Source organism: Phyllobates terribilis, unplaced genomic scaffold, assembly GCF_046119375.1.
Source record: "Phyllobates terribilis strain yellow unplaced genomic scaffold, ASM4611937v1 Scaffold_1__5_contigs__length_1240528914, whole genome shotgun sequence".
NCBI classification, from domain to species: domain Eukaryota; kingdom Metazoa; phylum Chordata; class Amphibia; order Anura; family Dendrobatidae; genus Phyllobates; species Phyllobates terribilis.
Genome location: NW_027362761.1, coordinates 174609323 through 174635499, shown reverse-complemented (window position 1 = coordinate 174635499; position 26177 = coordinate 174609323). Strand labels below are relative to the sequence as shown.

At 47.4% G+C, this 26177-nt stretch overlaps 1 protein-coding gene across 3 annotated transcripts in view; it reads right to left on the bottom strand.

Annotated features, from left to right (window-relative positions):
• ENTREP1 (endosomal transmembrane epsin interactor 1) overlaps positions 1-26177 on the bottom strand; it is a 159252-nt gene that overhangs the window by 114677 nt on the left and 18398 nt on the right. For all 3 annotated transcript variants that reach the window (XM_073669966.1, XM_073669938.1, XM_073669997.1), the window contains exon 2: positions 1421-1477. In XM_073669966.1, coding sequence (XP_073526067.1) covers positions 1421-1477 — 57 coding nt within the window. The remainder of the gene's footprint in view (positions 1-1420; positions 1478-26177) is intronic.

The window sequence follows — 26177 nt, the reverse complement described above, 5'->3', positions numbered from 1 at the left end:
GCTGCATTGTCTTTTTTCATATTCCCTTTTGCCTGATAGTTATAAATTATTATCTATTCAATGTCTATAACAATCATCAGTATTTATACCTTACTTTTTGTTGTAATGCCTTTTCTCATGTACAGGCATTGCAGGACCTTAGGTATCCATGGTTACGACGACTTTCAACTAGCTAACTAACTGTCACTATATCAGTGGTCGTAACCATGGATACCTAAGGTCCCGGAATACCTGTACATGAGAAAAGAGACATAGCGAATTCGAAGAACTATACTACATTTCCAATTGAAGGTATTTGCTAATATTATTATTATTACACCTACTACATATTGGGATAGGATCTTGGAGATGGGTATACCCCTTTAAAGCTATTTGATCACTGAGTCTTTTTGCTGAGTTTTCAGTGCAATTGACTGGTAACTCCACATTTTTTTAAAACTTTTGGGATTTGGTGAGTTTCCGCTCAGTTTCTGCTCCAAAAACTCATCTGTGTGTACATAGCCTTAGGGTATGTTCACACATGGCATCTTTGCAGCGTTTTTTCCTGCACCCAATACCTTCCCTATTGGCAGGAAAAAAATCTGCATACAAAAAAAGGAATAAATTAGTTGCGTTTTACATGAGTTTTTGCTGCAATTGCTTTTTGGGACTTTTCCAGGTGGATTTCATGTGTGTTTTTGTCTACTGTATAGGTCAATAAAATTTTTAAAAAAAAGTTACGATGCACGTTCCTGTTGAACCACCTATCTTTTTACTCATCTCTATTTTGTTTGTGATTTCTGATGTCACATCCTACTCTGTAAAAATAAGCGTTTTTATACTAAAAAATGCTGCAAATCTGCTTAAAAAATGCTGTGCAAAGGTTATGATGTATTTTATTAGCATTTTTGCAGTTTGTCATTGTTTCCAGTAGGGTTAAAAGCATTGGAAAAAAAGTTGAAACAATGCATTATGGCAAAAATTAATCAGGATTTCAAATACACGTGGAAAAAAAAAAGCAGTGTGCAGAAATCAGAAATCTCATTGATTTTATTGCTACTGTAAAATGCTGCCTATTTCATGCACTAAATACAGTGCATAAAATACACATAAAAAATGCAGAAATTATACCACATACACTAAGAGGTAATTTTAGTCAAAGTAAAAAGTCTTTTAGAAAAAAAGTTTGAATAGGAAAAGACGGCCAAAAAGTCCTTTGGCGATGTTATACTTCTAAAATGTGCAAAGATAGAAACAATGCACCTCCAAAGCATACTGTACACCAAAGAAGTATAGTCCAAGCATTTTTTTTCTTTTCAGTAGTAAAATGTTTTGCTATGCTGGTGAATGTGAATTTCTTCTTGTAAAATCTACCACAGGGGCATCTGAAGAACTAATTCCTACTCAGAAGTTTATTCTGCCAGTGGCATATTTTACTTACCAGAAGGACCATGGGCTTTTTCCATGTAGTTAATCCTATAATACCAGACAGAATTACCTGCAAAAAAAAAAAATCAGACAAAAATTAACCTCAGTAATTTTTCAATGTTAGTTTTGTATGCTCATTTATAGTGTTAAAGGGCTTGTCAGGTCGAAATCGATAAGTCTTGAGGCACTCTGTGTGACTACAGACTTATGACTCCCCCCATAGCATGCACTGTGCGCTGTGAGGATTCACCGGTTTCTGAGTCGGGACCGGAGGGTATATATACGTTATACATACTCCCGGCCAGAGCCCATCTAGTGGGCGTGGCCTCGCTCCATACACTTATATATACTGTACAAGTGTATGGAAGCGACACCGCGCCCACTGGCCGGGGTATGGACAACTCATACAGTGGGCGCGGTGTCGCTTCCATACACTTGTACAGTATATATAAGTGTATGGAGCGAGGCCACGCCCACTAGATGGGCTCTGGCCGGGAGTATGTATAACGCATATATACCCTTCGGTCCCGACTCAGAAACCGGTGAATCCCCGCAGCGCACAGTGCATGCGCTTGGGGGATTCCTAAGTCTGCAGTCACACATATTGACTGAAGACTTATCGATTTGGACGGGACACCCGGCTCAGGTTCCGTTCAGACGAACCAACTGGCAGCTGGATGCGACCATCAATAGGAACACCTTTACTGATCGGCAGTCGTTTGGTAGCCTGTTTACACAGGCAGGCAGCAGTAAAGGATGCACACTGAACGAACTTCACTAGATCAGTTAGTGCACATAGGCTGCCATGGTTCTCATCAGTGTGAGTTCTGTTTACACAGGACGATGCACCCCCAAGAATGATGATCTTTAGTTTTTTAAGAATGCTCATTTACGATTATTGTTAAATGTAAATGCAGCTTAAGCTGTAGGGTGGGGGATGGGGAATGAACACTAAATGCACTTATGTTTTTCTTATTTATTCCTTAAATGTCTTCTTTAAAGGGGTTATCAGGGATTATGAGAAAGATGGCTGCTTCATATAAAAATAGCATCATACCTGCAGCACAGCCCCATTAAATTTGAAGTGTAATCTCATCTTCAATTGTTATGGCATATTGCTAGGATCTCTCATCACCTTTCGATTATTCGGTGTTAGATGCTGGGAACCCCCACCAAACCTGGGAATGAAGCGGCTGCACCACTGATATACCACTGCATACCTTTCACTGTTTGTTCATATAAAGTGGAGCCCTACAACCTGCAATGCAGGGAACTGAAGCACAGCCCAATTCAAGAAAACAGGGCCATTTGCACTCAGGTGGCTAATAGCATGGCAGTCCAAGGAAAACTAAGGAAAGGTGCAGAAGACCGTAAATACTCTCATCCGAGAGAATCGGGTCAATTATGTGACGCGCCCCCTGGGACATATTCCTTTTTGAGGGGAATACCCGGCACCGGATCAGATGGGGGGTTGTAGTCTCCGAGCGGCTGTGACCCGGTCCCGTGCCCAGGGCGTCAAGCTCAGTGTTATGTGGCAGTCCTACAGATGTTATTAAAGTTCTTTTGTGTCGACTACGCCACCCGTTGTGATGCGGTCACTGTGGCCGCCGCTGCAGCAGGGTCCGCTGAGGCTGATGGTGGATGTGCAGCTTGGTGGGATAACCCCCAACGGGAGGGGTATAGCCTCAGAGGGGACAGGCGCAGAGGATGGGGGTTGTGGTGGTGTGGTGCAGCCGGCAATGAAGACAGACTCGGGTTGTGCAGTTAAGGGAGTTTACTTACTGCTGATGTTGTACTGGTCACTCCAGCTGCTAGTGACCACCCGAGCCGTGCTGCGTCCACCAGGTCCTGGATCCAGCCAACCCCCAAACAAGTCCGGAGCGTGGCCCTGAGCTCTCCCTCTGTCCTTTCTTCAGCCGTCCCCACCAGTGATCCACCTAGGTCCAGCTCCCTCGGGCCTTCTGTTGGGCAACCCTTGGCCTTAGGTTCCCTGACCCTCCATGTGGTATGCCTTCAGGGTGGATGTAGTGGGTGGCCGTGGCAGATGCTGCCCACAGCCTCCGGTCTCTAGCTAGGGATGTTTTTGCCCCCACCAGCTTGGGTTCCGGTACCCTTGTGCTGACTCCTCACCCGGTGCTCTAATTTGGGTTCTTGGGTCCCTTCTGCTGTCCCCCTCTGGGTCTTTCTCTTTCTTTCTCCTCTCTCTCTCTCCAGGGCTGCTGTTTTCTTCTCTCTCCTCTCCAACTGACTTGTTCTCAGCGTCTGACCCTGATCTAAGTTGGTGCCCTCCTTATATATCCCTCTATGTGTGAGCTCAGGTGACCAGCACCCAATGAGCTCCTATCACTACCCAGACTGCTCCCCCTATCTGCCCCTACACTACATGGGATGTACCACCCCCCTCCCACTCCAGCCAGGAACAGGCTCGGTTGTACCTGCACATTTCTAAGTGGGAGTACCGTCGGCCTGCTCCTCTGAAATGGGATGTATGTAGTGCATGCAGTCTATCTGAGCTCAGTTCCACACTCCTTCCTTACCCGGGAGTGGAATATCACACCTCTGGGTTGAGGTGCAATACCCCTGTAGCAGCCGAATCCTCAGGGTGCTACATTCCCCCCTGGTAAATCACAGCACGTCCTCGGGCTGTAAGACATAAAACACCAAAAACATACAAAATTTTTATATCAACATATAAAACATGTAAAACATTATATATATATAAAACTTTTTCATATAAACATTCTCGTCGTCTCTGGTTTCAGGTTCCTCCTCCGGACACTGTGCAACGTGTGTCCGGGAAAAGTGCGACAGTCTTTCTAGAAAAATGGTTTCTCCTATAAAACCGGTAGGGGGCGCTTTAGGAAGCGCAACTATATACAGGGGAATTTGGCCGTTCTCAGTCCCCGGCCAAGTAAAGGGAAAGGGATGGCTGCTCACAGTCCTCAGCCTGGTTTGGGTAGGGGACACACGGGTTAAACTGTTCACTGGTCCCAACGGGGACTATTTTAGCAGCAGCAACAGTTCCAGTTTCAGTTCCTATATACCCCGATTGGGTAACTATTTACAGCACCTGCTCTGCCGCACTCAACGGCGTCTTCCTCCTGCTCTTTGCTTATAGCTGGTGGTAACTTCAGACCCGTCCGGGTCCTCTGGCTCCTCCCAGATGCGGCACTCTTGGTCTTATGGGCGCGGTGGTGGTGGCGCCCGGGTTGCCCGGGCCTTGCGGCCAGGCCTGGGGCACCTGGAAGGTGAAGGGCACCGTTAATACGGCGGCACCCTGGGCTACCTGGCCTTGCGACCAGGCCGGAGGCTCCGCAGAGGTAGGGGGCGCTGTTGGTGTTGCGGCGCCCGGGAATTCTAGGCCCTGCGACCAGGCTGGTGGTACTTCCTGCTTGGTCACGCTCGGGGTCGAGGCGTGTGACGTCACAGGGGTCGCGGCGGTGGCTTCCGGTTGGGGCCTAGTCTGCGTCGGTGACATGGCGTTTTCGGGCACAGCAGGGGGACTTTCGGGCTCTGCGACGGGGAGCTGGGGCAGGTAAGCGGTGTCACGGCTTGGGGTATAGGCGTCCCCTTTACCTGCCTCCATGCGTTCGGCTCCCTCCTCGGCGCCGTCTCCGGCCTTGGGTCCTCCCGCGCCATCCTCAGAGGCGGTCTGCTTCCTCTTCCAGGGTAGCGTGCTCCGTTGACTGGTCTCTGCTTGCTGGGCCATCTCCCGGCTCCACTCCGCCAGTATCTCACGCTGTACCCGGGCCATCCTCCTTGCGAGGCCCTCCAGGGCAGTTTGTGCACACTCCCGGTCTCGGGGGAGCTGCGCTAGGATCTCCGCTAGACCTAGCGGGGTTGTGGACTCTAGCAGGCTCCTGACCATCGGGTCGGTGCTGCTCTGCTCGGCTTCCGGCAGGCTCCTGGCCAGCGGGCCGGTGCTGCTCTGCCCTCCTTCCTCGGTCTCTAGCAGACTCCTGGCCAGCGGGCCGGTGCTGTTCTGCTTTTTCTCCATATCCGGGTAAGCTTCTCCGCTACTCCTTTCCAGGCTTCCTGCCTCCGGGTGCGCTCGCTCTAGACTGCTCCAAGCGACACCCATCTTTTCTCTTCTCTTTCGTCTCCTCCCACTTCGAGGGCGGTCCCGGGGCAACTCGGTGACTGTCAGCTCCAGGGGGAGTTCTTTCACGCTGACAGACACCTCCAGCATCACAGTCTCTGTTGGTGGGGGCGGTTTCCACTTTTGGCGCCATTTTCTGTCCTGGCCCACGATGGGAGGTGGCCTCTTGCCCTCCTTTGGCACGCCCATAATGGCGTCCGCTGCTCTTCCAAGGCGGGAAATCTGCGGTTTTGGCGGGAAGCGTCGCCCAGTGGCGGGAAACTCTGCAGATGGCGGGAACAAGCTGGAAATGGCGGACAATCGGCGGGAAACGACTGGTGATGGAGTCCGATGGCGTGGACCCTCCGGAACCGGCGGGAGACTTCTTTCTGAGGTAAACTTGCACTTTTCTTCAGGCACGCAGTACCCGGGTGTTGCGGGCACGTAATCCTGCCGACTACGCCAAAGTTGACGCGCCCCCTGGGACATATTCCTTTTTGAGGGGAATACCCGGCACCGGATCAGATGGGGGGTTGTAGTCTCCGAGCGGCTGTGACCCGGTCCCGTGCCCAGGGCGTCAAGCTCAGTGTTATGTGGCAGTCCTACAGATGTTATTAAAGTTCTTTTGTGTCGACTACGCCACCCGTTGTGATGCGGTCACTGTGGCCGCCGCTGCAGCAGGGTCCGCTGAGGCTGATGGTGGATGTGCAGCTTGGTGGGATAACCCCCAACGGGAGGGGTATAGCCTCAGAGGGGACAGGCGCAGAGGATGGGGGTTGTGGTGGTGTGGTGCAGCCGGCAATGAAGACAGACTCGGGTTGTGCAGTTAAGGGAGTTTACTTACTGCTGATGTTGTACTGGTCACTCCAGCTGCTAGTGACCACCCGAGCCGTGCTGCGTCCACCAGGTCCTGGATCCAGCCAACCCCCAAACAAGTCCGGAGCGTGGCCCTGAGCTCTCCCTCTGTCCTTTCTTCAGCCGTCCCCACCAGTGATCCACCTAGGTCCAGCTCCCTCGGGCCTTCTGTTGGGCAACCCTTGGCCTTAGGTTCCCTGACCCTCCATGTGGTATGCCTTCAGGGTGGATGTAGTGGGTGGCCGTGGCAGATGCTGCCCACAGCCTCCGGTCTCTAGCTAGGGATGTTTTTGCCCCCACCAGCTTGGGTTCCGGTACCCTTGTGCTGACTCCTCACCCGGTGCTCTAATTTGGGTTCTTGGGTCCCTTCTGCTGTCCCCCTCTGGGTCTTTCTCTTTCTTTCTCCTCTCTCTCTCTCCAGGGCTGCTGTTTTCTTCTCTCTCCTCTCCAACTGACTTGTTCTCAGCGTCTGACCCTGATCTAAGTTGGTGCCCTCCTTATATATCCCTCTATGTGTGAGCTCAGGTGACCAGCACCCAATGAGCTCCTATCACTACCCAGACTGCTCCCCCTATCTGCCCCTACACTACATGGGATGTACCACCCCCCTTCCACTCCAGCCAGGAACAGGCTCGGTTGTACCTGCACATTTCTAAGTGGGAGTACCGTCGGCCTGCTCCTCTGAAATGGGATGTATGTAGTGCATGCAGTCTATCTGAGCTCAGTTCCACACTCCTTCCTTACCCGGGAGTGGAATATCACACCTCTGGGTTGAGGTGCAATACCCCTGTAGCAGCCGAATCCTCAGGGTGCTACATATGCAAATGACACTGCGATAAAAATCTGATCATTGTGAGCATAGTGTGATCCGTTTCTCTCAAATGAGAAGATGGAGAAAAAAAATCTCCATTTTCTCTGTTCTGTCATCCAAGTTTAGTCCGATGGTTTCCACTACTTATTGACCTGCATGTCTACGTATGATCCGAATATTGGATCAAACCCGGACATGCAGAGGTCTTTTCCTTGGACAGACTCTGTCTGAGGAAAAAAAAAATAGGACATGCGCACGGCCCTATAGACTAACATTGGTCCTAAATGTCTGTTTTAAAAATCTGCTCTATACATCTGAATGTTTGTTTTCCCACAGTATGCACAGAATTTTTGCTAGGACTATTCAGATGAATGGCAACAAAAATTTTGGCAACAGATCTTCCAGATGTGAGTTGAGCTGTAAAGTATAACCTCACTTATATGTGTTCTGGCATGCCACTGAAACCTATCAGAATATATCTGCCATAGTTATCCCAGCTCAGTGTAAGCAGCCTATGTTGCTCTCCTTAGCATTATCTTATTCGACTTTTTAACTTTGAGATCTCTGGATCTCTGCTCTTTGTGTTAGGCCCCTTTACATGTCCTGGTGATTCCTGTACATAAAAAAAGCAGCACCTGTGTGATCCATGGTCCGTGTGCACATATGTGACATCGGTGTGATGTCCGTGTGACATCCGTGTGTCTATGTGCTGTCAGTGTAACACGTATGGAATGAAACGCGGAACAGAAATTAAAGAGTTTTAGGTATTAAATATGTTCAAAGACAGATATAGATAGTGATGAGGAAGATGATAGATACATAGATAGAAATATGTCAGTGTGCTATATAATCAGTGTTTTGTTGTTTTTTTGTGTTTTTTTAAAATAAATAAATAAAAAAAACGGCATGGTCTCCAGCGTAATTTTCATAACCAGCAGAGGGAAAGAAGATCACTGGGGGCTGAAGTTAATAAAATGGTAAAGGGGCCAACATCCCTTAAGGTTCCCAGGCTATTAATAACAGCTCACAGCTGTTTGCTTGGCCTTTACTGATTATTTTATGGATGGACCCCAGAAAAAAAAGACGTATGGTCCCCCTATAATTTCAAACCAGCAATGGCTAAACAGAAAGCTGTGGACGGCACCCCTCCCAGGCTAAGAACATCAGCCCTCAGCCACCCCAGAATGAGCACATTGATAAGATGCACGAAATCTGGCGCTTAGCCTCGCTATTCCCACTTTTTCTGGTGCAGTGGCAAGTGGGGTAATAGTGTTAGGGTTGAGGTCAGATGTTTTATGGCCTCTGATATCAAGCCCAGGGGTTAGTAAGGGAGAGGCGTCTATAAGACGCCCCCATTACTAACCCCATAGTCAAATGTAATAAAAACACACACTGAAAAAGTCCTTTAATTCAAATAAACACACAGAGTCATTTATTAGAAAGAAACACTCCCCACCCTCTTTTACCTATTTATTAGTGTTAAAAAAATAAAAATAAAACATCACGTTCCTCATCTGTTCACCGATAATCCATTTGACCCACAATGAGTCCAGCTCTGCTTCATCTGGATGCCTGGCATCTGGCATGATGCGACCATTCAGCCTGGCATCCAGGAGACACTGAGCTGAGCATAAGAGCGCAGCTTCAGTCACCTGCGATGATGTAATTGAGCTTACCGCAGGTCACATGCTGCGGTTCACACAGGCAGCACAGTGTGAGCGGCCCGATGAACTGCGGTGACCTCAATACGATCACCGCTACCACAGTGAGAGATTTCTCACGGTGCTAGCGGTGACGTCATGGAGGTTACCGCACTTCGTCCGCCTGCTCACGCTAAGCTGACCGTGGGAATGCGGCTGCCTGTGACCTGCGGTAACCTCTATGACATTACCACAGGTTGCTGAAGCTGCGCTCTGACGCTTAGCTCAGTTTCTCTTGGATTGATGGCTGAGCGGTCACATCATACCATCGTTCAGCCATATTTTTTTTTTTAATTTCAAGCTAATAAATGGGGGAAATAGGGTGGGGAGTGTTTATTTCAAATAAAGGACTTCAGTCTGTCTGTATTACATTTTACTATGGGGTTAGTAATGGGAGTGTCTCATAGACACCTCTCCATTACTAGCCCCTGGGCATGATATCAGCGTCCATAAAACATCTGACATCAACCCCAACCCTAATACCCCAATTGCCACAGCACCAGGGCAAGTGGGAAGAGCGAGGCTAAGCGCCAGATTTGGCGCATCTTATTGGTGTGCCATTTCTGAGGCCGCTGGGGGCAGATGTCATTAGCCTGGGAGGGGGCCAATATCCATGGCCCCTTCCCTGGCCATTAATATCAGCCCACAGCTGTCTGTTTATCCTTTGCTGGTTAGAATTTATAGGAGAACCCCATGTCATTTTTTTCTGAGGTCCCGCTGTAAACTAACCGGCAGAGGCTACACAGACAGCTGGGAGCTGTTATTAATAGCCTGGGAACCTTTAGGGCTAATAACCCCTTTCCCAGATTATTAACAGTCGTTTTCCCTCTGCTGGTTATGAAAATTACAAGGGAGCCTACTCCGTTTTTTTTTATTTTATTTAGTTAATACACACTAGACACACACACCGGCTGCTGACTACAACTATCATCAGTGTCGCCTGCTCTAGCTGATTGCAGGGAGAGCAGGAAACAATAACAGTTGTAGTTAGCGATATACACACACGCCGGAAGCTGATTACAACTATCATCAGAGTTGCCTGCTCTCGCTGATCGCAGTGAGAGCAGGTGACAATTATGAGAGCTGCCTTCAGCACTCTGCGTCTGAGAACAGGGCAAACTGTACGGCTTTTCCCAGGTGCCGGCTTGTGTCACACTGATGAAACACGGATGTCATCCTTCTGTCATCAGTGTGCGGCACACATTTAGTCCGTGGTGATGGTAAAAAACGGACATGTCTGCGGGTTTTTCACACGGACACGCGGTCCATGTGAAAAAACTGACATGTGTGCACCACCATTGAATACAATGGGTGTGCATGTGTACGTATTTGCGGTCTTTATAAAAACAGACCACATATGGACATGAAAAATGGACGTGTAAAGGGGGCCTTAATAGTGTTGTGTAGCATTACAGTACTATTTATTTAAATAGCAGTGCCATCATAGCGTAAATATCTCTGACTGAAATGGAAGGGGTGGGTCAAATTATTTTAACATTCAGGGAATCACAAAGATATTCCTCTACAGATCAGTCTTCTTAAAGCACCACTCCAGCGGTTTTTTATTTTCATAGCTGGACCACTCCAGCAGTGCAATAAAAAAAATGATGTAGTTGTGCTTTAAAGAGGACCTTTCACCCAAATTTTCACGCTGACCTTGACACATGATGTAATAGTGGCTGCAGAGTGGAATAAAACATTTTTTTAAATTTTATTTTGCTTTTCCTTTGCAGAGATATTAGCGATCAAAGTATTTGGCACCTAATGAGTTAAGGTTTGTTAAGTCAAAGTGGGTGTTACTAGATCATTTTCAGTTGGGGCATGTAATTTTCCCCCTGTCTGAAGTTGATTATTCATAAACAGGTAGCAACACTCAAGGGAAAGAAGAACCCTCCCCCACCAGATCAGTGTGTCATTATATCTCACACAGGAGTAGCTCAAAACAGGCAGGTTACTCCGGTGTGAGATGAAATGACAGCCCTGATCTCACTGCATAGTGATTACAAGTTGCCATGAATATAACAGACATTAGTGTGATTACTGATAAATTTCTGGACAGGCAGTGTTGGGGGAGGGGCATGACAGTGGAGGTGATAGTGATATGAGAGGAGGAGAGGTGATAGAAGGGTTTGTAACTGGACACAGCTAATTTCAGCTGTGCTACTCTTCCCCCAACACTGACTGGTAGGACCTTATCTGAAAGGTGTAAAAGTCATCTGTATTTACTTCCAGCACTTTCTAATCATGTGCAAGGTTAGACCAGGAGTTCAAAGAACAAATAAATGAAAGCATACATCCCCCCATTTATTTGTCCTATCTTGTCAAACAGGGTTGACACCACAGGGTGTCACCACTAGATAGTTCAGGTAATTGCCTATATGTAGAATCAGAATCTACCTTAATTAGGTACATGGAGGCAAAACACGCGATCAAAAACAACCCAAGCGAATATTCATCAATAAAAATTAACTTTCATTGTAATATGATTAAAAATCAGGAAATAAATATTTGACAAAAGAATGGTGTGAATACATACATTGTTAAAAATCCATCAAAATAATGAACCAACACGGTCCATACTGTGAGAAACCCAATCACTCTATTGCTGTGTGTGTGGTTATTTCCTAACCCACAATACCATAGTAAAGTCCCAATGCTGCACATAACACATCAGCATCTCTGGCTGTTATGGGCATAAAAGGGGACAAACTTATGGTGTGGCACCGATGCTCACCGGACCTCAACCCCATTGACAACCTCTGGAGCATCATCAAAAGGAGTGTCTATGATGGCGGGAGGCAGTTCACATCTAAGCAACAGCTCTGGGAGGGTATTCTGTCCTCATGCAAAACAATTAAAGCAGAAACCATCCAAAACCTGACAAATTCAATGGACGAGAGAGTTCAGACGCTCCTTTCGAACAAGGGGTCCTATGTGCAAATGTAACATCACCTAGAATAAAGTTTTGAGTTGAAAACTGTTTGATTTCAGTTTGTAATAACCTGCTAATGCTTATAATTTCAAAAATGACCATTTTTTTTGTTCTTTATTAAAATGAAAAGGTTGAAAACTCTGCTGTGCATAATAATTTGGAACATGCATTTTGAGTGCAGTTTGAGTTTTTAATTTTTTTAAAAATATACTGTTATCATAGGCAGTTTGTACAAAAACCTTTCAATTGTACTCTAATAGTTATTTGACTGGAAAATTACAATGACTGCAATTCATATAGGTAATTTGGGAAAATCTGATAAAATATTATTTGCATAATAATTTGGAACACAGTGTAATTTACTCTTTCTTTCTTATATACATAGCCTCTGTGATTGACAGGATATTTCACCATGTGATGATTAACTAATACACTGGTAGAGATACAGTAGTATTGGGTGCCTGGTTATATATAATCTTATACTTACAAGTATTGATTGGGACATTACTATGGTAGTGTGGGTTAGGAAATACCGTTACACACAGCCATAGAGTAATTGGGTTTCTCACAGTATGGACCGTGTTGGTTCATTATTTTGATGCATTTTTAACAATGTATGTATTCACACCATTCTTTTGTCAAATATTTATTTCCTGATTTTTAATCATATTACAATAAAAGTTAATTTTTATTGATGAATATTCGCTTGGGTTGTGTTTGATCGCATGTTTTGCCTCCATGAAATTTCAATGTCTGGAGATTTACCCGTACCCATATCCTCAGGTGTGAGCTAATTAGCCTTAATTATTATCTAATATGCACCAGTTGAGAAATATATATATACTTAATTAGGTACAGTATATCCATACTTTGATAGGCTGTAGTGCAATAATGTGGATATGAATGTGTTCCTACTGTGCGAGTATATTCCCCAATGAAAAAAAAATATTGATACGCTTGAGCAGGGTACATGCACGGAAGCTGTAGAACTGCTTGTATACTTTGGCCACAAGAATGTAAGTGACCAGGAAGTAAGAAATAATTTACACAAAAGAGTGCGGTAACTTTTTGGAGTCGTTTTTACATAGTTACATAGTTTATAAGGCCGAAAAAAGACAAGCGTCCATCCAGTTCAGCCTATTTCTTGTGCACTGCAGCTATTCCGCAGCGTTGATCCAGGGGAAGGCAAAAAAAACCATGCGGTATAGGCCAATTTACATCACTGAGGAAAAATTCACTTCCCGACTCCAATCTGGCAGTCAGATTAAATCCTTGGATTAATTAACTATCACTAAGCATAAGATGTAATTTTATTGTTCTCAAGAAAGGCGTCCAGGCCTCTCTTGAACTCATTAAGTGAGTTCGACATCACCACTTCCTCTCCCAGAGAGTTCCAGAGTCTCACGGCTCTGACCGTAAAGAATCCCCTTCTATGCTGGTGCAGAAACCTCCTTTCCTCCAGACGCATAGTGTGCCCCCTCGTCTTTGTCACCATCCTTGGTATAAACAGGTCATGGGAGAGATCTCTGTACTGCCCCCTGATGTATTTATACATGTTTATGAGGTCTCCCCTAAGCCTTCTCTTTTCCAATTTAAATAGGCCTAATTTTGCCAACCTCTCTGGGTATTCTAGTCCCTCCATTCCCTTTATTACCTTAGTCGCCCTCCTTTGTACCCTCTCTAGCTCCAATATGTCTTTCCTGAGCACCGGAGCCCAGAACTGTGCACAATATTCTAAGTGCGGCCTTACCAGCGCTTTATACAGAGGAAGAACAATGTTCTCATCATATGCATAATTTTCTTATCTTGCACGGATTTTGATAATTTCTTCTTTCAACTTAAAAACTCAAAATTAAGAATATTGCTGGTTTCCTGCTATCAACGTCCATTATTTTGCGGGATTCGGAACAGTGCAAGTAGATTATACGTTTAAACATTTCTGTAGTGTTATTCTATATAAGATATAAATGTTTTAGATCTTATATAGATAGAATTATATAGTAAATAGACATCTCAAATCTGCCAGAACATGAAAAGTATGTTATTGGCTCTCCTTCTAAGGCCTCATTCAAACTTCAATTTTTTTTTTGCACGAGAAAAAAACAAACAGTTTTTCATCAGTATGGTGCAATCAATTTTCATCTCTTTTGGTCCTTGTGTACATTTTACCATCCGAGTAACATCTGTTTTTCGCACATACATTAAGTAATATAAAAATTAGACAGCACTCGAATGACATTCAGATGGCATCCAAGTACAATCCATATTTTTCATGTACCCATTCAATTGAATGGTCGAGTTTGATGCGCAAATTGGATCCAAAATTGACGTGTCTCTCGGACAATTGGTCTTAAAAAACACGAACACGTGAACAGCTCCATAGATTATATTGGGTACATGTTCTATCTGTGAAAAACACTGAGAACATGTACTGTATATAGAACATGGATGTGAACAAGGATTACAGGTCATATAGACAGCTCTAGTTTTTCTCGAGCCGTTATAATGCTTTGGCATTTTTTTTTCATTGATGATTCATTAATCATTACTAAGTTAATTATACTTGGTGCTAAATAATCTGTAGGACAATAGAAATGCTCTCCTTGTCTTTCTTGAAGGGCAACCTGACCTTTTGAGGAATAATCCATGAAATATTAAACAGTCCAGTTCTTCTCAGGTGGGGGACATTATAAGCATCATATTTAGTAATTTAACCCCTTGATAAAACATGTTATTATTGAAATAATGTTATAGTGCTTGACTAAGTAAACCCAATTTATTACTAGCAACTTTGCAATAAAAAGTAGCCATATGGAGACTGCCAAAGGCTATAATTGGCTTCTAAATAAATTAGGAATAGGATTATATATGTTTCTTAAAGGGAACCTGTCGTATGATTCGTGCAGTCATTTTTTATGGCAACAGAAATCAAGGACAGACTCTCTTATTATAAAAACAGGTGCTTCTCACTAAATTAGAATATCACCAAAAAGTTAATTTATTTCAGTTTTTCAATACAAAAAGTAAAACTCATATATTATTACATTACAGAGTGATCGATTTCAAGTGTTTATTTCTGTTAATGTTGATGATTATGGCTTACAGCCAATGAAAACACAAAAGTCATTATCTCAGTAAATTAGAATACTTTATAACACCAGCTTGAAAAAATGTTTTTAAAATCCGAAATGTTGGCCTACTGAAATGTATGTTCAGTAAATGCACTCAATACTTGGTCGGGGCTCCTTTTGCATCAATTACTGCATCAATGCGGCGTGGCATGGAGGCAATCAGCCTGTGGCACTGCTGAGGTGTTATGGAAGCCCAGGTTGCTTTGATAGCAGCCTTCAGCTCGTCTGCATTGTTGGGTCTGGTGTCTCTCATCTTCCTCTTGACAATACCCCATAGATTCTCTATGGGGTTAAGGTCAGGCGAGTTTGCTGGCCAATCAAGCACAGTGATACTATTGTTTTTAAACCAGGTATTGGTACTTTTGGCAGTGTGGACAGGTGTCAAGTCTCGCTGTAGAATAAAATTTCCATCTCCAAAAAGGGAAGCATGAAGTGCTCTAAAATTTCCTGGTAGACGGCTGCGCTGACTTAGGTCTTGATAAAACACAGTGGATCTACACCAGCAGATGACATGGCTCCCCAAACCATCACTGATTGTGGAAACTTCACACTAGACCTCAAGCAGCTTGGATTGTGTGCCTCTCCACTCTTCCTTCAGACTCTGGGACCTTGATTTCCAAATGAAATGCAAAATTGACTTTCATTTGAAAACAATACTTTGGACGACTGAGCAACAGTCCAGGTCTTTTTCTCCTTGGACCAGGTAAAACGCTTCTTTCGTTGTCTATTGGTCATGAGTGGCTTGACACAAGGAATGCGACACTTGTAGCCCATGTCCTGGATATGTCTGTGTGTGGTGGCTCTTGAAGCAATGACTCCAGCAGCAGTCCACTCCTTGTGAATCTCCCCCAAATTTTTGAATGGTCTTTTCTTAACAATCCTTTCAAGGATTGACCTTTTGTGGCTTACCCTCCTTGTGAAGTGTGTCAATGACTTTTAGATGGGTTTCGGCAGTGATTCCCGCCCATTGACTTTAATTGAACCTGCGGATTTGCTGTGTTTAAATTAAACCAATGGGCGGTGAAACGCTGCGATAAACGCTGCAGGTGGTGCCCGGGTCGGCAGAGGAGGAGTACTACTCCCCTCATCGGACCGCCGCTCCCGCTGATAACAGCGAGAGCGGCGCGGCTGAGGGGAGCAATAGTTTCCTCAGCCGAGCCGGGAACCACGCGGTGGGAAAAAAAAGTAAAAAATAAAATAAAAACCACTATACTCACCTGTCCGGCAGCCCCCGGTATCCTTTCGATGCATTCAGCCTGGCGGTACACTGCCGGGAGCGTGCTCGCTCCCGGCAGTGTACTGCGCTGCCAGCACCTGCGGTCATGTGAGCTCTCAGCTAATCAGTTGAGAGCTCACGTGACCTCACTTTACAGCACCAGTGCTGCGTGGGAACATTCTCAAGAATGTTCCCACCAGTACTAGTGCTGAGGTCACCGAGGCTGATCAGCTGATCTTCAGTGACCTCAATCCTGCAGCAGCATGTACACTGACAGGAGTGATTTTACACTCCTGTCAGTATACATTGCTGTCTTATACAGCAGTGACATCAGTGATTGCTGATGTCACTGCTATAGAAGTAACCCGGATTGCCGAGGGACAATCGTGACGGAATCGTGAACTACGTCGTGACGGCGGACAGGTGAGGGATATGGTTGCTTTTTATTTAACTTTTTTTTATAGAAGATAAAAGGCTCCGGCGACTGAAATTTTTTTTTTAAAACCGTGTGTTTTTTATTTCATTAAAATACTTTATTCTGGCCGTGTATTTATTGAAAAAGCGGCGACCACTTTACTATGCGGTTAGTAGTGGGGGCGTCTAGAAACCCTCCACTACTAACCTGGGCTTCACGTAAGCCGCGAATACAAGGGTGACGTGAACCCCAACCCCATTACCACACTCGCCACCGCTACAGGGCAGTGGGAAGAGCGGAGGCTAAGCGCCAGATTTGGTGCATCTTATGCATGCGCCATTTCTGGGACTGCTGAGGGGTGATATTATTAGCCATGGAGGGGGCTAGTATCCATGACCCCTTCCCTGGCTATTAATATCAGCCCGCAGCTGTCTGTTTAGCCTTTTCTGGTTAGTTTTTATAGGGGGACCCTTCGTCAATTTTTTTCTGGGGTCACCCTGTAATCTAGCCAGTAAAGGCTAAGCAAACAGCTGTGGGCTGATATTAATAGCCAGGGAACATTTTTGGCTAATGGCCCCTTCCCCGGCTACTAATATCAGCCCCCAGCGGTCGGCTTTCCCTCTGCTGGTTATAAAAATGACGCGGGAGCCTACGCCATTTTTTTATTTTATTTTAGGCTCTGTGCCCACGATCCGGACGTAGCAGCGCTTTGAACGCATATTTTTGCTGCGTCCAAAACATTGCATTCTATTGAACGCAGGTAAATCTGCAAGTGTTCACTGAACCATGAGGATTGATGGCATTCAATACATTCTAATGGTCAAATTTATGTTGCGGAGACTAGCGACTCCGCAAGAGAATTTGACATGCTAAGGTCCTGAAAAACGCGCTGCATGTCAGTGTCTGAGGGTGATTCGCAGCTTCTGATGCACGCATAGTGGACATGGGATTTCTAAAGATTTCATCCACTATGCTGCAACATCTGGACGCTGCGGGTTTGACGCTGTATAAACACGCAGCGTCAAACCTGCAGCGGCTCCTGATCGTGGCCACGTACCCAAACTCACCCGCAGCATGTCAATTTCTGTAGCGTACATGCTAGTCTCCACTGCAGATTTTGACCGATTGAAGTGTCATTATATGCGGTGGATTCACATGTACCAACAACAAAAGTGCGGCATTAGAACACCGCGTTTTGGCCGCAGCAAAAATACGTTGAGTCAAAAGCGCTGCTGAGTGCTGATCGGGAGGACGCAGTGGCTAATGAAACAGCTGTGATCTGTTAATAATAGCCAGGGACCATGTTTGCCTAATGGCACCTTCCTAGGCTAAAAATAGCAGCTCACAGCTGCCCCAGAAATTACATGAATGAGAATGCTAATGAAGATTGGGTGAATGGGATTAGCTGACACCTAGCTCTTTTGTATGGTGATGACAAGGTGTCAATCAGGCCCTTTCATCACCAAACCTAATTAAAGTAAAGTAAAGAGTCAAATAAACACACAGACACAGACTAAACACTTTATTTGAAAGACAACAGACACATTCTTGAATCATTTCAATTAACCAATATACTCACCCCAGTTCTGACGGTAATCTAAGGGTTAAAGCAATGTCCCACCAAATAACTTTATTTAGCTCCAAAAAGCAGTCATTGAACAAAAACGCTTCAAAAAGCATCAAAACTGCGTCAGTAACGCGGGAAAACCGCGAGGTTTTTCCTGCCAAGGAAATGCAGAAACGCTGCAGAAATTTCTGCTTCAAATCCTGAACGTGCGTGTTATGGGTCCGGGTGGTGGAACCTCTGTGCTTCGGTGCCGGGCAGGTGAACCAGGTGCCACTCTGGGACCAACCTTGTGTGAGAGCAGGTGACTCCCACGGGTCAGATGACAGGAACTGACCGGTACAGCGGATGAGCATGGCAGGAAGGCAGACGGGTGGTCTGGGTAGGTCAGCAGGCAGTTGCGGCAGATAGTCAGACAGGTACTCCAGGTAGGCAAGCAGACGGGCATGGCAAGTTACTTGGCAGGTGCTCCGGGTAGGCAAGCTGGCGGGCACGACAGGTAACTGGTAGGTGCTCCAGGTAGACAGGCTGGCAGGCACGGCAGGTAACTGGCAGGTGCTCCAGGTAGACAGGCTGGCGGGCACGACAGGTAACTGGTAGGTGCTCCAGGTAGGCAGGCTGGCGGGCACGGCAGGTAACTGGCAGGTTCTCCAGGTAGGCAGGCTGGCGGGCAGAACTGTAGACAGACTGGCGGGCTGGACTGTTAGACAGACTGGCGGGCTGGACTGACAGGCAGCAGGACCTGAGGGCTGAAGCAAGTGTTAGCACACAGAACAACAGCCTTGCACAGGCACCTCCATTTTGGAGGAGGTGCCTTGTATAGGAGAAGTCCTCCGGCCATTGGCCAGGGACTCTTTAGAACGGCGCGCGCGGCCCCTTTAAGAGGGAGGGAGCGCTCGCGCCCTAAGCATAGTGCCCGGGAAGCTGCGCGCGGTGCGCACCACAGCAGCAGGTGAGCAGGAAGACGCTAGACCAGGACCGCGGCGGTGAGGGGAACGGCGTCTCTGCCCAGCAGGAGGCAGAGACGCCAATGCTACAGTACCCCCCCCTTTACGCCAACTCTTCTTATGGCCCGTGAGAAATTTTTTAAGAAGATGAGGGGCATGAATGTTCTCCCTGGGTTCCCAAGACCTCTTCTCCGGGCCAAACCCCTTCCAATCCACAAGAAAGTCTTTCCTCTTACCCTCTTGGTGGTCAAAATGTTTTCTACCTCAAAAACGTCCTCAGCGGAGACTGGAGCTGGAGTGGTACCTAGATCGTCAGACAAAGAATTAAGGACAACTGGTTTGAGGAGGGATACATGAAAGGAGTTGGGAATCCGTAAGGTGACCTGGAGTTTCAGCTTGTATGCCAAGGGATTGATTTGGTTCAGTACCTCGAATGGACCGATGAACCACGGATCCAACTTATGAAAAGGTATCTTGAGATGGACATATTTGGAGGAAAGCGAGACCTTTCCAGACGTCTCTTATCAGCATGTCTCTTCATCCGCTCGGAGGACTGAAAAAGTGCGGATCTAGTGTCTTCCCAAATAGCCGAAAATTCGCTGACAAGAGACTCCATGGCAGGATTGTCCAATGAAGAGGAGACGGGAAACGGAATCCGGAGGTGTCAACCATAGACCACAAAAAAAGGGGATTTAGAAGAAGACTCACTCTCATGGTTGTTATAGGAGAACTCGGCCCAGGGCAGGAGCTCAACCCAATCATTATTGTGAGCGTTGACAAAGTGCCGAAGAAAGCTGGTAAGGATCTGGTTGATACGTTCCACTTGACCATTGGACTGAGGATGATAAGCAGAAGATAAATCCAAGGAGACATCCAGAAGCTTGCACTTAGCTCTCCAGAAGCGCAAAGTGAACTGAACCCCGCGATCATACACAATGTGGAGGGGTAGGCCGTGAAGACGAAAGATGTGATGGATGAAGTCCTTAGCCAGCACAGATGCAGACGGAAGACCAGGCAGAGGGATGAAGTGGGCCATCTTAGAAAAGCGGTCAGTGACCACCAAAATGACAGTACAACCGGCAGAAACAGGGAGATCCGTGATGAAGTCCATTGCAATGTGTTGCCACGGTGCGGAAGGCACGGGAAGAGGAAGGAGACGGCTGGATGGAAGGTGCCTGGGAACCTTGTTACGGGCACAAGAGGAACAAGCCGCGGCAAAGTCCACAACATCCTTGCTCAGGGAAGGCCACCAGTAATGTCGGGCGATGAGCAGAAAGGTCTTTCTCTGGCCAGCATGACCGGCTAGTTTGGATGAATGGCCCCAGAGTAGAACCTTCTTACGATGCGGAAAAGCTACAAAGGTCTTACCGGGTGGAAGATGAGACAGCTCAGACGGAGCAACAGTCATTACTTTGGAGTGTATTTTAGAGGGGTCAATGATATGTAGAGGCTCCTCCTCTTGGTCGGAAGTCAGGAATGAGTGGGATAGAGCGTCAGCCTTAATGTTCTTGTCCGCCGGGCGGTAATGCAGAGTGAAGCAGAATCGGACAAAAGAACAGAGATCACCTGGCCTGACGCGGATTTAGTCTTTGGGCGTTCTGCAAATAAGCCAGGTTTTTGTGGTCAGTATAGATGACTACCGGGTGCAGAGCCCACTCCAGCAAGTAGCGCCACTCCTCCAGCGCTAATTTGATGGCCAGCAGCTCACGATATCCTATGGAGTTGTTGCGCTCGGACAAGGAGAAGAGCTTGGAGAAGAAGCCGCAGGTTACCATTCTCCCGGATGAGGATTTCTGGGTGAGCACTGCTCCGCAACCGGAGGAGGATGCATCAACCTCCAGGAAGAGCTGCTTGTTGCAATCCGGATGGTGTAGCACAGGAGCGGAGGAGAAGGCTTGTTTAAGGGAGACGAAAGCCTTCTCCGCTTCGCAAGTCCATTCCCTGGGATTTGCTCCTTTACGGGTGAGCGCGGAGATGGTAGCAGTCCAGGAGGAGAAATGAGGAATGAAGAGGCGGTAATAGTTTGTGAAGCCCAGGAATCGCTGAATCGTCTTCAACCCCTCCGGTCGGGGCCACTCTAAGACGGCAGACACCTTCTCGGGATCCATCCAAGACCAGTCTCGGAGATAATATAGCCCAGGAACGGTAGGGAGGTCTGCTCAAAGAGGCATTTCTCGAATTTGGCGTATAGGCGATTCTTCCGGAGCCTTAGCAGAACCTGACGAACATCCCTCCGGTGTGAGGGCAGATCCGGAGAGAAAACCAAGATATCATCCAGGTACACCACCACGCAAGAATACAGGAGATCACGGAAGATGTCAATAACCAGCTCCTTGAAGATGGCTGGAGCATTACAGAGACCAAAAGGCATCACGCGGTATTCGTAGTGACCGTCCCGGGTGTTGAATGCCGTCTTCCACTCGTCTCCCTGGCGGATCCGGACCAAATTGTACGCCCCAAGAAGATCGAGCTTGGTGAAGATCTTCGCGCCTTTAAGGCGATCAAACAGCTCCGAGATGAGAGGCAGGGGGTACTTATTTTTGATGGTGATCTGGTTAAGGCCCTTGTAATCGATACAGGGACGTAGAGAGCCGTCTTTCTTCTTTACAAAGAAGAATCCTGCTCCAGCCGGAGAGGTGGATTTCTGGATAAATCCTCTAGCAAGATTCTCTTCTATGTACTCAGACATGGCCCGGGTCTCAGCCAGCGACAAGGGGTAGATTCACCCGCGGGGAGGAGAAGCACCAGGTACCAGGTCGATGGGGCAATCATACGGCCTATGAGGTGGCAGTGTCTCCACTTCCTTTTTGTCAAGGACGTCCGCATAGGACCAGTAGGATGCCAGCAGACCAGGTAGATTAGTCGGAGTAGACGGGGGTCGAGCAGAACGAACCGGAACCAGACAGGACTCATGGCATTCCTGACCCCAACGGAGCACTTCACCAGATCTCCAATTCAGGACGGGCTCATGTCTTTGTAACCAGGGTAGACCAAGCAAGAGGGGGTGAGAGAGACCGGACAGCACATGAAAGAAGATCTTCTCCGAGTGCAGAATTTCCACCTGAAGGGTTACAGGCTCTGTGACAAGCAAGATGGTCTCCGGAAGAAGCCTCCCATCCATGGAGGCAACCGCCAACGGTTCAGCCAGACGTATGGTAGGAATCTTATACCGGTCCACAACAGCCTGTTGAATTAGATTCCCAGCGACTCCGGAATCCAGATTGGCAGTCTCGAAGAAGTGGGTCTCACCACAGGAAATAGAAACAGACAGAGTCAAGGACAGAGAGGATTTACTCTTGCCTAGGACGACCTCTCCGAGCGGTCCTAGACACTGGAGTTTCCCGGCCTCACCGTGCAGGAACGGATCAGATGCTCTATACTGGCACAGTAGAAGCAACTCCCCTCGGCTCGGCGCGTCTCCAGGCGAGACTTGACAATCTTGGTTTGGTCAATTTGCATAGGCTCAGGCGAACATGCCCGGGGAATTGCTGGTTGCGAGGCTGGCCTTTGGAATGCTGGAGCGAGACGCGGAAATCTTCCCTCCTGGGTAGTCTCCTTAGCACGTTCCAGAAAACAGATGTCAATCTGGGTAGCTAATGACACCAGGTCGTCCAGGGTGGAAGGGATGTCACGACCGGCTAGCTCATCCTTGATCCGTCCGGAAAGACCCTCCCAAAATGAGGACACCAGGGCCTCGTTGTTCAAGGCAAATTCAGATGAAAGGGTTCGGAAACGGATGGCATACTGGCCCACGGTGAGACTCCCTTGGCGGAGACGGAGAAGTGAGGAGGCAGTAGAAGATTTTCGTCCAGGCTCATTGAAGACCTTTCGGAAGGCAGTGAGGAAAGCCAGAAGATCGAACACCAGGGGATCCCCTCTTTTCCACAGAGGGTTTAGCCATGCCAATGCCTCCCCGGTGAGGTGAGACATGATGAACGCCACCTTGGCCCGGTCAGAGGTGAACTGGTGTGCCAGGAGTTCAAAGTGCAGCGTGCATTGATTTATGAAGCCCCGACATAAGACGGGGTCACCATTAAAACGTGGAGGCGTAGAGAGCCGGGGTCCAAAGCCAGGTAACACAGCGCCACTGGGTTGAGGTGCCGCCGGAGCGGGTGCCGCTCAGCAAGAGACGGACACAGACGAGGTGGACAGCATGTCCAGGCGGGTGTTGACAGTCCGCAAATAGGACAGGATAGTTTCCTGTTGGGATCTCTGACGTGAGACCTCCTGGTACAGGTCAGAGAGCGAAGGAGCCTGTGAGCCACCGGGTTCCATGGCCTGTGCAAACTGTTACGGGTCCGGGTGGTGGAACCTCTGTGCTTCGGTGCAAGGAGGGACCAGAGGGGCATGACCAAGTGCTACTCGGCTTGACCTAGGTCACACGGCGGCTTAGTCGACTCTGTGAACCAGGGAGGGACCGGGCAGGTGAACCAGGTGCCACTCTGGGACCGACCTTGTGTGAGAGCAGGTGACTCCCATGGGTCAGATGACAGGAACTGACCGGTACAGCGGATGAGCATGGCAGGAAGGCAGACGGGTGGTCTGGGTAGATCAGCAGGCAGTTGCGACAGATAGTCAGATAGGTGCTCCGGATAGGCAAGCTGGCGGGCACGACAGGTTACTTGGCAGGTGCTCCGGGTAGGCAAGCTGGCGGGCACGGCAAGTAACTGGCAGGTGCTCCAGGTAGGCAGGCTGGCTTGCAGAACTGTAGACAGACTGGCGGGCTGGACTGTTAGACAGACTGGCGGGCTGGACTGACAGGCAGCGGGACCTGAGGGCTGAAGCAAGTGTTAACACACGGAAAAACAACCTTGCACAGGCACCTCCATTTTGGAGGAGTTGCCTTATATAGGAGAAGTCCTCCGGCCATGGGTCGGGGACTCTTTAGGACGACCCCTTTAAGAAGGAGGGAGCACGTGCGCGCCCTAAGCACAGTGCGCGCCACAGCAGCAGGGGAGCAGGAAGACGCCGGACCAGGACCGCGGCGGTGAGAGGAACGGCGTCTCTGCCAAGCAGGAGGCAGAGACGCCGATGCTACAGTGCGCACATAGCCTTAGGGACCTTTTTAAACGCTTAGGAAGCCTTTGCAGGTGTTTTTTGTTAATTATTCTAACTTACTGAGATAATGACTTTTGTGTTTTCATTGACTGTAAGCCATAATCATCAACATTAACAGAAATAAACAGTTGAAATAGATCACTCTGTAATGACTCTATATAATATATGAGTTTCACTTTTTGTATTGAAGAACTGAAATAAATTAACTTTTTGATGATATTCTAATTTAGCGAGAAGCACTTGTATGTACATCTCACGCTAAACAGGGGACCCGGAACAAGATGACTGAGATTACTAGTCAAAGTGGGTCCACACAGGCTTCTCTGTGCCTGGCATTGCATGATTAACATATCTGTCTCTAAACTGACTACTGACTTAAAAGGGGTGATCCAAAGGCAAAGTAATTTTGCTCCAAATTCCCTATTTATTTAGTCCCATAATCTAAGCCATTTTCTAATATACTTGCTTTACAAATTCCCTACCGTTCCCTGGGATGCTGGGATACTCAAAAGGAAACGTCATCAAGGGGCAGAGTCTGTGGTCTCTGTCGCAGCTCCTACCTCCCCCTGAAAAGAAGCATCATCAATGATGCTAGTTCCAGCGGCTGTGCTGTCCCTACTCTGCCACTGTGATGTCTCCCCTGTGCACATCGCTGTCCCTGCGGTGTCTCCCCTATGCACATAGCCATTTCTGCGCTGTCTTCCCTGTGCTTAGCGTCTGCTCTGTTGTCTGAGGTATAGTTCTAAGCCGGCAACAGAGCGGTGTCAGTATATCCTGCAGAAACATAGTGAAAATGGCCAGCACATCCTTACTAATGTGAGGTGCCAACTAAAAAAAATAAAACTATAAAAAAGGGTCAAAGTTGCCTCCTAAATTACTAAGAGTGATTGCTCTAAGACATTGAAACTGCATTACTGCAATAGAAACAAGAAAGCACTACAAAATGTGCACATGAAATATAGCAATTTAGGAGGCAACTTTGACCCTTTTTTATAGTTTGAATTTTTATAATTGGCTCCTGTTCACATTAGTAAGGATATGCTGGCCATTTTCACTATGTTTCTAAATTCTCTATTTGGCATGTGCACTCCCTCCCTTATCAGCCTCAGGTGATGTTAAGTACCGTATTTTTCGGACGACAAGACGCACCGGACCATAAGATGCACCTAGGTTTTAGAGGAGGAAAATAGAAAAAAAATTAAGCAAAAATTGTGGTCATGATGCCCTGTTAAGGGGGAGGGGGTCTGCTGCTGACACTGTTATAGGGGTAATGTCCCCCAATTCTGTTAACATCCCGCATCCTGGTATATGCATGGCCCCCTGCATCCCTCTTCCTGGTATGTATGGCACTATTTATTTATTTTTATATAGTGCTAACATATTCCACAGCGCTTTACAATTCAGACAATTTATGGACATTATGAGCACTGTCCCCATTGGGGCTCACAATCTAGATTCCCTATCAGTATGTCTTTGGAGTGTGGGAGGAAACCAGAGAACCCAGAGGAAACCCACGCAAGCACAGGGAGAACATACAAACTCCTTGTAGATGTTGTCCTTGGTGAGATTTGAACGCAGGACCCCAGTACTGCAAGGCTGCAGTGCTAACCACTAAGCCGCCGTGCCTTGCCCATGGGAGTGGTGAATATTCATGGACTTTAATAGCGGGCACGCTGACCGCCGTGCGCAGCAGGAGCTGCGCTGCGGCTACAGTGTGTGCGCTATTAGGGAGAATGAATGGTCACTGCTCGCCACGCACACAGTCCCGGCGAGGAGAGCAGTGACTATTCCGGCACAGAGCTGGACACAGCGCTGGAGGAGAGAGGAGGTGAGTATAATTGTTTATTTTTTTTCTGTGCAGCGCGACGGGGATCAGGGGGTGCCAAGCATACCAGGACGAGGGGGGCCATGCATACAGGGATGAAGGGTGCCATACATACCAGGAAGAGGGATGAGGGGGGCCATACATACTGGGATGAAGGATAAGGGGGGCCATATATACAGGGATGAAGTGTGCCATACTTACCAGGAGCCGCACTGCAGGCACAGTGTGCCAGCTATTA